The sequence below is a fragment of the Dipodomys ordii genome, unplaced genomic scaffold (assembly GCF_000151885.1).
Source record: "Dipodomys ordii isolate 6190 unplaced genomic scaffold, Dord_2.0 Scaffold3, whole genome shotgun sequence".
NCBI classification, from domain to species: Eukaryota; Metazoa; Chordata; class Mammalia; order Rodentia; family Heteromyidae; genus Dipodomys; species Dipodomys ordii.
This window is the reverse complement of record NW_012267219.1, coordinates 2473094-2490516: the sequence shown is the minus strand read 5'-3', so window position 1 is coordinate 2490516 and position 17423 is coordinate 2473094. Positions and strand designations below refer to the sequence as shown.

At 42.4% G+C, this 17423-nt stretch overlaps 1 protein-coding gene across 1 annotated transcript in view; it reads left to right on the top strand.

Annotated features, from left to right (window-relative positions):
- Positions 1-17423, top strand: part of R3hdm2 (R3H domain containing 2) — a 43669-nt gene that overhangs the window by 12824 nt on the left and 13422 nt on the right. Inside the window, exons 10-15 of the mRNA XM_013022429.1 lie at positions 696-928; positions 3728-3894; positions 14410-14652; positions 14949-15075; positions 15302-15462; positions 15881-16035. Coding sequence (XP_012877883.1) covers positions 696-928; positions 3728-3894; positions 14410-14652; positions 14949-15075; positions 15302-15462; positions 15881-16035 — 1086 coding nt within the window. The remainder of the gene's footprint in view (positions 1-695; positions 929-3727; positions 3895-14409; positions 14653-14948; positions 15076-15301; positions 15463-15880; positions 16036-17423) is intronic.

Here is a 17423-nt window from a genome sequence, read left to right as displayed (position 1 = left end):
GCCCCTTGACATTCTGAGTCCCAAGGGCATATGCCCTTGATCTTGTTGAGTATTTAAGCCATTAGAGACTCTTGAGAACATTTGTTCTCAAATACCAGCATAGAACTACCACAAAATATGATGGGTCAAATTCCAGACTATCAGTCTGTCCACTCTACTTTTCGCAACCCCTAGACAGGTGATCACAAGCTGCACCTCTACTGGTTTAGATAATTGTTATGTGGAAGATTTGTTGTGGGACTTATCCATGTAACTAACTACTCTTGCCACCTAGTAATAGAAATTTCAAGGAATCCCTTGTTTTGAGAGCTCACAAAAGGAACTGCTACTTTTCCTCTCCACTATTTCCTGTATGTGTGGGATGCCTATAGGGGTTGAGGAAGAAACCATAGCCAATCTCAGCATCATGTCTGTGGCTTCCCATCTATCTCTGGTCCAGTGTATTGAATTTGTTGCCAGTACACTGTCTCAGATTTGCCTCTGTGCTCTTTGTTTTTATACTAGATTTTGTTCTGTCTGCTCCCATAACATTTTAGTTGGTCAGCCAACTAACAAGAAGCAGTGTCCATTTCCCCACTTCCTACACCCTCACCAATCCTTACTCCTTTGTTACTGAGAAAATAGAAATGAACTCTCCTGGCCCTTCTGCTGAAGTGGTGGGTGGGGGGGTACTCTGACCACTGTGGTTTCTGCAGGGGGAACCGTGAAGGGCTGAGCCGTACCTCAAGCAGCCGTCAGAGTAGCACAGACAGCGAACTGAAATCCCTGGAACCACGGCCTTGGAGCAGCACAGACTCAGATGGCTCTGTCCGAAGCATGCGACCCCCTGTCACCAAAGCCAGCAGCTTCAGTGGAATTTCTATCCTAACCCGAGGTGACAGCATTGGCAGCAGTAAAGGTGGCAGTGCAGGAAGGATCTCCAGGCCAGGTACTATAGCTTCAGCTTCTTTTTTTTTTCATTCTATGTCACACTCTTCCCTTTTTGCTGTCTCCTGCAAAACATCAGTGATACTTTAAATAAAATACTTGTTCTAGTATTGTTTAAAAACATAAAGCAGCCAACAGGAAGGAATCCAAGGAATCATATTTCCTTGGATCCATTACCCTTTCTTGAATCAATCCCCCCTCTGTTTTTCTTTCAAACCTTGATTTAATACAACCCAAAACTGATCAAGATTAGGTTATTTTGTCTGATTCTGACTAGGCAGATATACCTATCAGCCAAGATTCAGGTTGCAAACTAATTTGTAAATGATACCTGCTTTCATTCCTAATACTCCCTTGAGATTATATTTCTAGATCTAATGCTCCCTTGAGATTATTTCTAGATCAGAGGAAGCCCTTGGAGTGTAGTTAATTAATAAAAGCCAACAGGCCAGGACTTAGAGTATGCTGTTATGGCTGCTTCTCTGCAGCTCAGTCACTGGGAAGGATCAAATACTATATGTTCTACAGTAAGGCCTGTCACATACCATTCTTCAGTTCTCCTGATCTCCCTCTGTTCCAACTGAATTCATGTGTGTGTTTGTGAGTATTATGCACGTATATACAAGAATGTGTGCTATATACTGGAGCTTGAACTCATGTTCTTGCTTGGCTTTTTCTAACACTTTCACTTGAGCTATAGCTCCGCTTCCAGTTTTTTTGTTTGTTTTTTTGTTTTTTTGGGTTTTTTTTGCTGGTTAATTGGAGATAAAGAATCTCTTGGAAGCCAGGTACCAGTGACTCACAGCTGTAATCCTAGCTCAGGAGGCTGAGATCTGAGGATCATGGTTCAAAGTCAGCCTGGGCAGGAAAGTCCATGAGACTCTTATCTCTAATTAACCACCAGAAAACCAGAAGTGGTGCTGTGGCTTAAGTGGGAGAGCTCTTGCCTTGAGCTGAAGAGCTGAGTGAAGGACAGCGCCCAGGCCGAGAGTTCAAGCTCCATGACCAATCAAAAAAGAAAAGAAAAGAAAAAGAATCTCTTGGATTTATCTGGAGAACCTTAGACCTTATAGCTTACAGGCATGAGCTACTGGTGCACGGCAGCTTTCTGATAGAGGGTTATCAGCTGTTCATTCACACTTACTGGATCTCTTTTCACTATCCTCATCCCTCTGAAAAAATTGCTTGAATCTTCCAGAAGTTCTGTAGCCCTTGTCCTCAGGAGACATAAGTATTGGTGAACATGTTTGCCTCTATAGTACTGCTTCATACTTTCTGATCCCAATGTCACTACATTTAACTAAGCCTTTATTTTATTTAACCTTGAAACTGGCCCCCAACTCAATCTTCCTTACTTTGTTCTTAGCCTTTTTTTTTTTTTTTTGCTGGTTCTGGGGTTTGAACTCTGGGCCTGCACTCTGTCCTTAAGCTTCTTTTGCTCAAGGCTAGCACGCTACCATTAGAGCCACAGTGCCACTTCTGTCCTTTTCTGAGTAGTTTATTGGAGATAAGAGTCTCATGGACTTTCCTGCCCAGGCTAGTTTCTAATCTTGATCCTCAGATCTCAGCTTCCTGAGTAGCTAGGATTCCAAGCATGAGCCACTGGCTCCTTGCTTGATCCCAGCCTTTTTAAAGGGCCAATTTACCATTCTAAAACAGATCTAATGGCATCTATCCCTCTTAAAAATGTCTATGTTTTTGAATAAAACATACTCTATATATAGCATGACTTCCAATACTAGTTGTCATTTTAGTCTCATTTCCAGATATCCATTGTTCTCCAACCTTATAGCCATTTTGTGAATATGGTATTAGCTTTACCCCCTCTGGGTCTGACAAGATTCTGTTCATCCTTCAAACCTACCACCTCTTCTGTAAGTCCTTTCAGGACCCTCCAGGTATTACTGCTTGCTTATCCTTGCAGTCATACAGCCTTGATGACAATGATTCATTGCTTATCTTATCAGAGTATACTAATTGTAGGGATATCTCACCAGAAGATCCTGTGTCTCCCACAAGCAAGAACTGTTTTCTTCCCTTGTTCATTATACAATACCTAACATATAATAGGTACTCAGTAGAAATACACGTTTTAGTAAACCAAAATACACCTTTAAAAAAAAATTTAAGTGTATTATGTTGCCAGGTGCTGGTAGCGCACACCTGTAATCCTAGCTACTTAAGAGGCTGAGATCTGAGTATCATGGTTCAAAGCCAACTCAGGCAGAAAAGGCTTAGACTTATCTCCAATTAACCAGTAAAAAGCCAGAAGTGGAACTATGGCATAAGTGATAGTGCCAGCCTTGAGGGAAAAAAAAGCTTAGAGACAGTGTCGAAATCCTGAGTTCAAGCCCCAGTACCAGCATTCCCCCCAAAAAAGTATTGTGTGAATAGCAGGGTAAAGATTGTATGTATGTGTGTTCTTGAAAAGCAAGTTGCCTTCTCAGCAATACTGCAAGTTGAGAACAAAAAGAAGACAGACTCCATAAGGGATGTAATCTGTACCTTTCTAGGAAATAAGGCTTTGTGTTTTCAGCCATTTCTTTAGGAGGAACAGATTTTTTAGACACTTCTAGAGAGATGGCTTATTTTAGCTTCACATTTCATTCAGGTTTCATGGGAGGTAAACTCACATCAACAAGTGGCTGAAATGTATAGATCTCCAAAAGATAGTGGAAGAGTGGACAGGTGGGAGTGAGTAGAATGGGAAAAGAAAAAGTAGACACCTGCAGCCGAGTCCTTTGGGGGAGTATATTCATGGCTTGTGCTTATAACTTTGATGGGTCTCCTTTTTGTCTAGGTATGGCACTAGGTGCCCCAGAAGTGTGTAACCAGGTCACCTCACCCCAGTCTGTTCGGGGCCTTCTCCCTTGTACTGCCCAGCAGCAGCAGCAGCAACAACAACTTCCTGTTCTCCCTCCCACTCCTCAGCAACAACCACCCTTGAATAATCACATGATCTCACAGGTGAGTCACCACTCAGTGTCAAAGCCCCCTCTGCTCTGATTCATGCAAGCTCTAGAAGTACAGTAATGTCTCTTGTGCTGTGGGTGGCAGAAAGGATCCAGTTTTGGAAATATACCACGCCCTTCTCCATTTCTCATTGGTAGTTGTGGGAACAGGAAAGTAAGGGCAAATATTTGGCCAAAGTACTTAGTAGAGGTAGCCTAGGATTTTATGCTTTATACTTCTTCATCTTCATAAAAATTATACAGAGAAAATATGAGAATTTACCCCATACTATATTTTTACTTTATTCTCTCTACCTTCATGTCCTATATAATTGACAAGGTGATTTTGCTCAGTATATTCCTATAGAGAGATTAAAAAGATTATAGCTTCCACCTTAGTCTGACAGAATCAGTTTGAAGGCAACCCATGCCAAAAAGTCGATGAAACTCTTATTCCTAGTTAACCAGCAAAAGCCAGAAGTGAAGGTGTGGCTCAAGTGTAGAGTGCCATCCTACAGTGGAAAAAAACCTATCAAGAGCTCAAGGCCCCAACTCAGTTCAAGCCCTAGTACCAACACAAAAAAGAAAGAGACAGGCATACAGACTGACAGATTGACCATCTGACCAACTGGCTGACCAGCAAGGCATAGTATGCACTACTGTCATCCCAGTACTCAGGCTAAAGTGGAAGGATCAAGAGTTTGAAGCCAGCATGGGCTACATAGAGAGATCCTTTCTCCACATAAATAAGAAAATAATCAAACCTCCAGAAATTGTCTTAAAGGGACTATATCTTTCTCCTGCCTCTGACCTGCTAGATGTTACAAAGTAGGGTTTGAAGGAGGCAAACCATAAAAGTCTTCATCCTAAGAGGCATCAGGCTTTATTCTGAACTGGAAATTTTGTGTTCTAGGTTTCAAACTTTGCGCGTGCGTGCATGTGTGCGTGCATGTGTGCGTGCATGCGTGCGTGTGTGCGTGTGTGCGTGTGTGTGTGTGTGTGTGTGTGTGTGTGTGTGGTATTGAAACTAGGGCCTGGTGCAGGTTAGGCTAGATATGTGTTCTACCACTTAAGCCATATCCCCAGCTCTCAAAACCATCTTTTTAACTTTAACAGATTTGTGCTGAGATACTTCTTCATAAGCAGATCCCTGTGTTTTATATTGACCTATACCCTGGCTATCAGCAGCCCATATTTGCACTCTTTCCTTGTTTTGCTTGCCAGGCTCCTTTGTCCCCCTGTCAGTCCAACATGACCTTACATACATCTTCTCTCTAAGTATATGAAGCAGGTTCCAAGCACTGATACTTAGGGAACTAGAAACTAAAGTAGAAAGATTCCAGGATGGCCCTGAACTTCCTCATGCCAAATATTGTAAAACAAAGCCAGAGAAATAGTGAAGATCTAGGAAAATACTACTTTGTATCTAATGTAACCCACATGCAAATCATTCTAGTCCTTCATCTTAGCCCCCAAAGGAATCTCTACAAAGTCCTATTTTCTACCATTGTCTTGTTTACCATTATGTCTTATTTATGTCATATTCCTTTGCTCCTTATGGAAAGAGTATATATATGTTTTTCTCTGTCTGCATCTTAATTCAAACTGTAAATGGGTAAACTCTGTACTACTCCCTCCAACTTTCCTACTATGCTTTTAAAAATGTGTGACGGCCTTTCCCATGGTCCCAATATTTTTTACTTTTTTTCCTGAAATGTGTATATTTTAATCTCTCTCTCTCTCTCTCTCTCTCTCTACCCCCCTTCTCTTCTTCCCTCCCTCCCTCTCCACCTTCCTTCTTCTTTTTTTTTGCGGGGGGAGTCCGGTTGTGGGGCCTGAACTCTGGGCCTGGGCGCTGTCCCTCAGCTCTTCAGCTGAAGGCTAGTACTCTACCACTTGAGCCACAGCACCACTTCTGGCTTTTTTCTTTTTGCTTATGTGGTGCTGAGGAATCGAACCCAGGGCCTCATGCATGCAAGACAAGCGCTCTACTACTGAGCCCCTTCCCAGCCCCTCCCCCTTTCTTCTTTCCTTCCTTCCTTCCTTTTGATATTGAACTCAGGGCTTGAGCTCTGTCCCTGACTATTGCTCTATCACTTGAGCTAGAGCTCCACTTCTGGCTTTTTTTTTGGGGGGGGGGTAGTTTATTGACAATAAGAGTCCCATGGACTTTGCTGCTGGGCTGGCTTCAAACCATGTTCCTCAGATCTCAGCCTCCTGAGGAGCTAGGATAGATGTGAACCACTGGCACCCATTCCCTTTTCTTCTATCTGCCTCCTATGTGCCATGCATACCTAGACACAGCAAGAGTAGGAGAGGAGCTGAGCTAGTAAAGAGCTTGATATCTAAGGATCTTAGTTCAAAGCTAGCCTGGGTAGAAAAATCCATGACTCTTATCTCCAATTAGTAAAAAGCCAGAGGTAGAGCTATGGCTCAAGTGGTTAAGTTCCAGCCTTGAATGAAAAAGCTAAGAGACAGTGCTCAAGCCCTTAGTTCAAGCCCCAGTTCTGGCACCACAGATAAATAAGGAGAGGAATATAGAAATGAGTAGTCATTTAGCACTAAAACTTTTAGTTGAATATCCAAGTGATAAATCTAAACCCCAAACTGCATCAGACTGAATCCCTGCCATTGGATCCTGAATGTCAGTAGGTAAACTGTTGGTACTCATCTTCTACAATGGGAGTAGTACTAGGTTAGATACTAGGAATTGGAGGTAGGAGATTATTATTTGATGAACAGAACTCAGAGCTCTATTCTTTCAGAAATTCATTCATTCATTTTTTTTTTGTGGGGAGAGAACAGTACTGGGATTCTTCACTGCTTTACCACACCTTCAGCCCTGTTTTGTGTTTGTTGTTGTTGTTGTTGTTTGGCGGGTCCTGGGCTTGAACTTAGGGATTAGGCACTGTCCCTGAGCTTTTTGCTCAAGACTAGTGCTCTACCACTTAAGCCACAGCACTTCTGGCTATTTCTGAGTAAGTTTATTGGGGATAAGACTTTCCTGCCTGAGCTGACTTTGAACTGCGATTTTCAGATCTCAGCCTCCTCCTGAGTAGCTAGGATTACAGGTGTGAGCCACCAGTGTCCAACTTGTACTGAGTATCTTTGAGATGATGTTTTGCTTTTTGCCCTGTTGTATGCTTAGACTGCAGTCCACCTATTTTAATCTCCCCAAGGTAGCTGAAGTGATATGTATATACCATGCACCCAGATTCTTTCATTGAGAAGGAGTCTCATGGACTTTCCCTTGCAGGTTGATCTAGAACCACTACCTTTTGTGATCTCAGCATCCCATGTAGTTTGGGATGACAGGTTCCTAGCTATCAGTTGAGAAGAGGTCTCAAGATCTTTTCTGCCCAGGATGGCTTCAACCCATAATTCTCCCAATCTGAACCTCCCAAGTAGCTAGAATTATAGGTATGAGCCACAAGCATCAGGCTAGAAATTTACTTTTTTTGAGTGGGGAAGGGAAGTACTAGGCTTTACATTCAGGGCTTTGTGCTTGTTAGGCAGGCATAGAATTTACTCTTGAGACTGGGAAGAGTAGTGCCTGCTTGTCATCACAGCTGTTCAGGAGGCAGAAGAGGATGGAAGTTCAAGGCCAAGCCAGGCCAAAAATGAGTGAAACTCTCTCAAAAACAAGTGAGGTATGGTAATAACAGCTATAATCCAAGCTATTTGAGAGGCAAAAGTAGGAGAATCGTTGTTTAGGTCTGGCCCCAGCAAAAGTGTGAAACTATCTGAAATAAACTAAGAGCAAAGGACTAAGGGTAGAGTAGAATAGTAGAGTGCTTTCCTAGTAATTAGCACAAGGCCCTGTGTTCAATCCCTACTACAAAAATGAGAAGGAGAGATTCAAGAAAGAAGGGAAGGAGAAGCTTTTTCCTCTGGTTAATTGTGATCATAACTCCAAACTAAACAATCTTACAAGTTTTAGTATCCCAGAAGCATTTATGATAGTTACTAATGTTATTTCACGATTACCTCTCCACTTAATGTATCCTTTTTTTTCCCCTTTCTACTTTTCCTAATTCTTTTTTTTTGGGGGGTGGGGTCTGGTCGTGGGGCCTGAACTCTGGGCCTGGGCGCTGTTCTTCAGCTCTTCAGCTCAAGGCTAGTACTCTACCGCTTGAGCCACAGTGCCACTTCCGGCTTTTTTCTTTTTGCTTATGTGGTGCTGAGGAATCAAACCCAGGGCCTCAGGCATGCAAGGCAAGCGCTCTACCACTGAGCCACCTTCCCAGCCCCCCTAATTCTTTATTCTTTTTTTTCCTTTTCTTGATGGTTCCTCTGCTCTGTGGTTCTTGGGTTCAAACCCAGTGCCTTGAGTAGGCTGACTTTTTTACCCCCTGTCAGCACTTCTGGGTTCTCCAAACTGGTTACTAAGCCCATGAATAAGTATTGTTCAATTTCCTAAATGGATATAACATTGTACAGATTCAGGAGGTAACCACATGTATCTTGTGCTTATGCAAGTTTTTATTTAGAAGAAAATCTTTTTCTATATATATACTGGGATTTGATCTCAGTGCCTTGAGATTGCTACATAGATCCTTTACCACTGGGGCCACTCTACCAGCCTAGTAGAAAAACTGTGAGGAAAGATAGTTATCTTTAGTTGTGAACCTTTGTCCCAAACCCAAGGACAGTGCTGACAGAACAAACACTTACTAGTTTTTGTTTTTGGTAGGGCTTTTCTATCAGAGTAGGCCTTCATCTTACATGTCAATGAAGCATGTGAAATCAAAGAGTGAGACTAAGCATAAAGGACCTGTGACTACCTTTTCCCTGATATCTTGCAACGGGGAGCTCTCCTCTGCTAGTATGCTCAGGCAGCCAAAAATCATTGAGCTGTCCCAGCATTTACCAGCAGGTGGCAACCATATCCTCACGGTTTGTTAGAGGTTTCCTGGCTTCTGGGTTTGAGACTGTCCAAGAAGAGAACTATAGCTGAGATTTAGAGTCAAAAATTAGCTATGTGGCCCCTTCCTTTACAATGATCTCCCTTAGTTAGGGAAGGCTAAGAGAGAAACATCATCCTTTTTTCCTCACTATTATTTATTTAAAACCCACAAATAGAAACAGTTGCTTGCCACTTCACTTTTCTTCTGTCCAAGGTACACCAAGCTCCCCTCCACCCCTCAGAAAACAAGAACATTAGAATCATAGAAAACATGCAACCAGCATATGCAGCTAATACCTGGCAGCTAGTATTAGAAATGTCACTGCCTTTCACAAAATGTTCCAGGGATGCTGAGAGTAAATTTTGCAGGCTATAGTGACATCCCTCCTGAGTAACTTGGGGAATTTGCCATAACTTTTTCTAAAAAAAACAAAAAATTGGGGCTGGGGAGGTGGCTTGGTGGTAGAGTGCTTGCCTCGCATGCATGAAGACCTGGGTTCGATTCCTCAGCATCACATAAACAGAAAAAGCTGGAAGTGGCACTGTGGCTCAAATGGAAGAGCACTAGCCTTGAGCTGAAGAGCTCAGAGACAGAGCCCAGGCCCAGAGTTCAAACCCCATGACTGACCAAAAAAAAACAAAACTGTGTGTCTATGCATGTGTGTGTATGTGTGTATGTACATATGTATGTATACGTATACATGTTTGTTGTTATTATATTTGGTACCTGTCCTGGGATTTGAACCTAGGGCCTGTGCACTTTCCCTGAGCTTTTTATTTTATTTATTCATTCATTTATTTTAATCAGTTGTGGGGCTTAAACTCAGGGCCTGGGTGTTGTCTCTAAGTTCTTTTGCTCAACATTAATACTCTACCACTTTGAGCCACAGCACTACTTCCAGTTTTCTGGTGGTTAATTGGAGATAAGAGTCTTATAGACTATCCTGCCCAGGTTGGCTTTGAACTGTGATCCTCAAATCTCATCCTCTTGAGTTGCTAGAATTATAGGTGTGAACCACCAGCACCCAGCTTCCCTAAACTTTTTTTTCCCAAGGCTAGCCCTCTACCACTTGAGTCATAGCTCCACTTGCAGGGTTTTGCTTCTTTGTTTTGGTGTTTAATTGGAGATAAGAGTCTCATTTACTTTCCTGCCCTGGCTGGTTTTGAGCCACTATCCTCAGATCTCAGCTTCCTGCATAGCTATGATTATAGGCATGAACCATTAGTGCCCAGCTTTTATTTTTAAAATCCATGTAGCAGACTCTCTATTGAAGCATCCAGAGCATTCATCCTATTTTTTTTTGAGAGGTTGGAAGAGGAGGATGATAGAAGGTATTCTAATTCTTAGTCTCTTTGCCTCCATTAGTTTACTCTGTGAAAGAAAGATTCTCCTGAAGGTCCATAGCAAACAATGATTTTGATACCATAGTCCCTATACCTCCCAATTCTGTGTATGCATGTATGCACACTGCTACAGGGGCTTGGAACTCGGATCCTGGATGCTATCCTTTTAACATTTTCCCCAAGGTTGATGCTCTACTACTTGAGCCATATTTCCACTTCTAGCTTTTTGATAGTGAATTGGAGATAAGAGTTTCATGTGGGCTGGGAAGGTGGCTTAGTGGTAGAGTGCTTGTTTTGCATGCATGAGGCCCTGGGTTCGATTCCTCAGCACCACATAAGCAGAAAAAGCAGGAAGTGGTGCTGTGGCTTAAGTGGTAGAGCACTAGCCTTGAGCTGAAGAGCTGAGGGACAGCGCCCAGACCCAGAGTTCAGGCCCCATGACTGGAAAAAAAAAAAAAAAAAGAGTTTCATGGACTTTCCTTCCTGAGCTGGCTTCAAACTATAATCCTCATATCTCAGTCACCTGAGTAGCTAGGATTACAGGCATGGTCCACCAGCACCTAGCCTATTAATACTTTAAATTTGGAGGGAAGAACCTGTGGGAGATGCCTGAGGATTTCTGTTTTGCTTCTTTCTTCACCCTTTCCCCACTTTTAGAGTGGACTAGAAAGAACATATGTCTAACAGAACTAAAGCACAATCCTAGATATGTCAAATTAGCTGGGTGATCCCAAGACAACAATTTAATTTCTCCAAGTCTTATTTCTTAATTGCAATTACAAATTATCATATCTCCCTATGGGATTCCTGTAAGGCTATCATGAGACAATGTATATAAAATGTTATTTCCCTTCTCTTCCTCACTTGGTTCCTCCCAGCCTCCTACCACCAGGGGTTGTAACTAAAGAGCAAATGAAGTGATCAAATGACGAAAGGGGAAGAAAAAAGAAAAACTAAGTGCACATTAGTTGGTTTAGAACACTCTAGAACATCCATGTTCCTAATAAATCCTCCTTGAGGCTAGTGAAAGAATAAACATTGAAGCTAAGCTATTTGCATTTTATTCCTAAATCTCCTTTTGCTTATGGGGGTATTTCTCATATTGCCCTCTTAGCCTAAAAGCACACATAAAATCTTGGAGCAGGAGGAAGTTGCCAGAAGCAGATCTCTACTTGTTGTTTATTCCTTTTCTACCCTCAGGAAGGAGATGATCCCTGTGAATGAGCACTTTTTCCAGGAGAGCTGGCCTTGAATGACCTTTCCTATAGAAGTAGTACAGCAGTACAGAGAGTAATTCCTTCTCAAACAGACATTCAGAAATGTTATCATGGGGCTCCTTAGGAGCTCAGGGGCAAAAAAGTGCTTTGGGAAAGTTTTGTTTGGAATCAAGTAGCCCAATGAGTCCTGAGAGTGCTAACTAGAGCTGGACAGTTCTAAGTGGTTAATGGGTCTGGGAGTCCAGTGGGTTTCTGATATGAGAAATTGCTCATTAATGAAAGAAACATGAAAGCCACAAACTATCCAAGTCTGGATGCCTGTTTAACAGCTTTGGTATTCACGTAAAATTTCCTTTATGACTAACTTGTTGTTCCTTCCCTTTTCCTCCCTGACTTTACCCTCCTGCCTCTTCCTTTACCCTCCTGCCTCTTCCTTTAACCCCCCTTTTCTTTTCCATTTCCACATGCCTCTCTGCTGGTCCACAGCCAGTCCCAGCCCTGCAGCCCTCTCCGCAGCCTGTTCAGTTCTCTCCAAGCTCCTGTCCCCAAGTCCTTCTGCCAGTCTCTCCACCCCAGCAGTACAACATGGTATAAACTCCATTCCCCATTTCTGTCTTGTCCATGTGTGGCTTGTATCTTTGGGTATGGCTGGTCTGTCCATGGTGGCCTTGCAAGCATGTTGTACTTTTAAAGGGCATGTGTAAAGCTGTTTTTGAGAGGCCAGCATAGATAGGCTGAACTAAACTCCATCCCGATCGTCTTACCACAGCACACCAAAAGATAACAAATGTAAGACAGAGGGATACTGAGTTACCCTATGTTTCAGGAGAGGGAACAAAATTAGATGTTGGGGCTGGAGGCATGGCTCAAATGGTGGAGCACACACCTGACAAGCACGAAATTGTGAGTTCAAACCCTAGTAGAATAGAAAAAAAGAAGGACAAAATTGAATATTGGTCTAATGTAGGTCTCTTGTTTCTGTACCATATATATTCTTCATCTAATTTGCTCCCTAACATGTCTGGGCTAACCAGATTATCCTGAATAGAAAGGTTCTCTACAATTTTCTTTCATTGTGGACTTCTTTGGTACTAGTTGAAAAAACTTGAAATCTTACCCATCTTTCTTATTTTACCATATCATTTTGTATATTCTTCCACTGCATAATTCATGCTATTTAAATTGTTTGTACCCTGCCAGACATCAGTGGCTCACACCTGTAATCCTAGCTACACAAGAGGCTGAGCAATCTAAGGATCGTGGTTTGGAACCACTTTTATTTCTAGTGAAAAGCTAGAAGTAGAGCTGTGGCTCAAGTGGTAGAGCACCACTCTTCAGTGAAAAGCTAAGGGAAAGGGAAGCACCCAGAGCCTTGAGTTCAAGCTCTACTACTGTCGCACACACACACACAAAATAGTTTGTACCCTGACTAAAAATTCTTTCAAAATAGAGTTGCCTCAGGTGCCTCAGAGTTTATCATTTCTATTGTAGTTGTAGCAACCCTTGTTTTAAATACAAAGAATCTTTTTAGGAGGCAGTACTGAGGTTTGAACTCAGGGCCTCAGTTTTGCTCAAATTGGTGTTCTACTACGTAAGCCATGCATCTACTCCTACTTTTTGCTGGTTATTTTGAAGATAAAGTCTCAAGAATTTTTCTACATGGACTGGATTCAAACCATCATCTGATCTCTTATCTGTAGCCAAACCATTTCTGATATCAGCCTTTGTTAGCTAGGATATAGGTTTGAACTCTTGGCACCTGGCTGAGCCCTCAATTTTACTTTATGTTAATCACATCCCTGCTTTTTCACTAGGATCCTCTCTTTCCTCCTACCTCTTAATTATATTCTGAAAAGTCTTGAAATATGGACTTCTAAATAATCTGCAGTCCCAGGCTTCTTAGTATCTATTCCTAGGTAGCAAAATAGATCTTTGAAAATGAGCAAAACTGCAGGATAACAGTGTCTTTTGGTTTCTACTAGTTTCTTTTGCAGAAGAACTTGTGCTGTAGAGTGCATGCATTCATGTGTGTCTGTGTGTATGTGAATTATTGTCAAGAGAAACTAACCTATCACTGTATAAATCAGAGATAGAACACCATCACCCTTGCTGCTTAGGAAAGAAGGCTGAGAAAAACGGTAATTACAGCCCAGCCAGTCAGTCTCTTCCTCCAGCTCAGCCACTCACTCTGGCCTCCTTTCTGAGGTGAGAATTGAAAGTGGTTTCTGAAGGGCAGGAGAACTCTAGGCTAGTGTCAAAGAACAAAGGTGGAAATGACCTTGAAAGGGAGGGAGTAAGGAGATAAGCAGCAGGAATGGAGCCTACCAGTCCTTTGCTGTGGAGGCACATGAACCTAGCCATCCATAATCTATCAAGGTCTTATTCTAGGCCCTTCATTATAAAAACAGGATTTATAGCAATGTAGGAGCCCTTTCATGGTTAGAAACATGAGAAAGGCAGGAAATGGGAAGATTATTAATAATTTTTCTTTAACCTAGTAGATCCTTTTTTTTCTGTAGACAAAGTTGTGTCATTTGCTCCCATCTTCCTAGAACTAATCCTGGTAACAGTCATGATCAGGGTAGTTTTATTTGTTTTTTGGGGGGTCCGGTCGTGGGGCCTGAACTCTGGGCCTGGGCGCTGTCCCTCAGCTCTTCAGCTCAAGGCTAGTGCTCTACCACTTGCGCCACAGTGCCACTTCCGGCTTTTTTCAGTTTGCTTATGTGGTACTGAGGAATCAAACCCAGGGCCTCAGGCATGCAAGGCAAGCGCTCTACCACTAAGCCATGTTCCCAGTCCCCGATCAGGGTAGTTTTTGTTATTTCATATATAATAAAGAGATTGCTCTGGAGTTAGGCTTAAACAACTGTTGAGTTCATAAGAATTCAAAATATGACAGAGGTTTAGGGCTCAAAAGTACTTTTTAGGGCACAGAAGCAAGATTGTCTCAAAATGTTATAAGGAAGGATACAACAAGAATTGCTATTTCTGTCTGTTTATGTTGAAGCCAAAGATATAAGGCTCTATACAGCTTTGGTCCTTGAGTTCCCCATTCTTTCAACAGGCAGATGACCTCAGCAACCCATTTGGACAAATGAGTCTTAGCCGCCAAGGTTCTACTGAAGCAGCTGACCCATCCTCAGCTCTGTTCCAGCCCCCACTTATCTCCCAGCACCCTCAGCAGACTAGCTTCATCATGGCTTCAACGGGACAGCCGCTCTCCACTTCCAACTATTCCACCTCTAGCCATGCACCACCTACTCAGCAAGTCCTGCCACCCCAGGGCTACATGCAGCCCCCTCAGCAGGTGAGAAGCTCCTGTCCCCGGCTCTAGTCACTAATACAGATTGTCCAGTATTATCATCTTCCTTTCTTTCTTTAATTTAGACAGACTAGAGGGGATATTGTCCCCCCCTCCAGAAATTCTTCTTTTTATAAAACACAAGACCTGTTTTATTTCAAACTTGCATAGTAATTCTATAATTGCAAGCCCCAAGTATCTCCATTTGCAGATTTCTGGCCATCACCCCTGAGTTCTTTAGTAATTTGCAGGTGTTGGGACTAATTAGAGGGACCTCTTACACCTTTTTTCTCTCACCATAGATCCAAGTTTCTTACTTTCCCCCTGGACAGTATCCTAACTCAAACCAGCAATATCGACCTCTATCTCACCCGGTGGCCTACAGCCCCCAGCGTGGTCAGCAGCTGCCTCAACCATCCCAGCAGCCTGGTAAGTGGGGGCACTGATCTGACAGTAATACATAGAGAAAGAAAAAGAGCAGAGGCTAAAAAAGAGAAAGTTTACTTTCCCCATTCAAAAAAATAAATGTCAGGCATGATGAGGGTTCTAAGAAAGAGCCCAGGATCTCTAGAAGAATGGAGAAAGGAAATTACTGCTAGAGTGTGGACTTCCAAACATACACACTAATGTCTTCTCTGCCTTGCCCTATCTTTAGGTTTACAGGCCATGATGCCTAACCAGCAACAAGCGGCTTACCCAGGCATGATTGGGGTCCAGCAGCCCCAGAACCAGGGCCTGCTCAGCAACCAGAGGAGCAGCATGGGAGGCCAGATGCAAGGCCTGGTTGTTCAGTACACTCCACTGCCTTCTTATCAAGTGAGTGTATTCTACATTGGAAAAGATCACCCAGTCCCTGGGACAAGGAGGACAGCCTCCCAGGGTCATCCATACTGACAGCTCCAATACTAAAATAGTTTGTACTTTCCCTTAGAATTTTTAGGGTTTTTTCCCCTCTGAAAGTTCAGAATAAATAGTTCTTAAATTGTTTTAATATACAGTCATGTGAATGAGTGTATGCCCAAAAGAGTAGAATCTAAAGGAAATCATACTCCTTCACTGTTAAATGCCCAAGGATGGTGTTTAGAGAAAGGGGAACTGGAGATAGCTCTGTGAACATTTTCTCTGGACAGAAGATACAGAGAAGGAAGTTATAGTACTCTAGTCCAGTGATAACTCAGCTATTTTCTGGAAGAGCTCAGTGAAAGTAAAAGTAGTCATTCTCTTCTCTATCTAGGTCCCGGTAGGCAATGACTCGCAAAATGTGGTTCAGCCGCCTTTTCAGCAACCCATGCTGGTCCCTGCAAGCCAGTCTGTACAAGGAAGCCTCCCTGGGGGAGGTGTACCAGTATACTACAGCATGATCCCACCAGCTCAGCAGAATGGTACGAGGTGAGGACTGCAGGAGAGCCGGGCACATCTCCCATAGACCTTCAGCAACTGTGGTACCATTCTTTTGCTTCCACTAGCCTAAGAAACACAAGGGTAAAGATCCCAGTAGTAGCTGGCTCTGGTGGTACATACCTATAATCCCAGTACTTGGGAAGTGGAGGCAGGAAAATCACAAATTTTAAGGCCAGTCTGGCCTACATGAGACACACTGTCTTTAAAAAAAAAAAAAAACAGCCAGGCACCAATGGCTCCTAGCTACTCAAGAGGCTGAGATCTGAGGATCAAGGTTCAAAGCCAGCCTGGGCAGGAAAGTCCATGAGACTTATCTCCAATTAACCACCAGAAAACTGGAAGTAGTTCTTCAGCTCAAGGCTGAAGAACTGAGGGACAGTGCACAGGCCCAGAGTTCAAGCCCCATGACTGACAAAAAAAAAAGATAGGAAGGAAGGTTCATTCTCCTTATTGATTTGACATTTGCATAGACCTAAGCAACCAGGGGAAAAAATACCATTTCAGGGTCAGGCTTTATGAGATTCAGTTTTGCTTTTCAAATCATTGATTCTCAAAATTATGGGATAAAGACTGCTCATCATGAAAAGAAACAATTTTGAAATATGTAAATTTTTCTGTATACATTTCTGTCTATGGATGAAATTCCAATGAAGTGTCTACATAAGTATGTATGTATGTAGACATGTAGATAATATTTACCTATATATGTGTATAAATAGATAGGAACATAGCTAATAGGACCAAAATCAGTACCAAGCACTACACTTGTTTTTCCTCCTTTGTTTTTTGTTTGATTTTGATTTTAATTTTTGTCGTTGACACTTCTGGGGTTTGATTGAGAGCCTTGCACTTGCTAGGCAAGTGCTTTATGATATAAGTCGTGCCCCAGGCCCTGTTTTTGCCTATTTTGAGACAGTATCTTGCTCTGTAGCCCTGGCTATTCTCGAACTCCTCCTGTCTCAATTTCCTTAGTACTGAAATTACAAATGTGTGTGCACCACCACAACCAGTTTCTGACTGGTTCCAGCTGGGAAAACCACAGAGTGGATTAGACAGAGATGGAACAAGAATTAGTTTAGGTCTTTGTGTGTTCTGTGTGTCCATTTCCTAATATGTATGTGTTTATCTCTATCTTTGTATATCAGTGTCTCCATGTTGTTTGGAATTTTGGGTAATTTTTTCCTATTTGTCTTTAGTAAAAATTTGTCACTGTTTACTATTGTGCATAGATCCTAAATCACACTTCTCCTTAATTCTTTATTTCTTTCTTTCTAGAATTCTCTGTCTGTGTCTGGTACTTTTAACTTGGTTTTCTGTTGTGTTTGGGAGTCTTTTTGTGTGTGTGTGTGTGTGTGTGTGTGTGTGTGTGTGTGTGT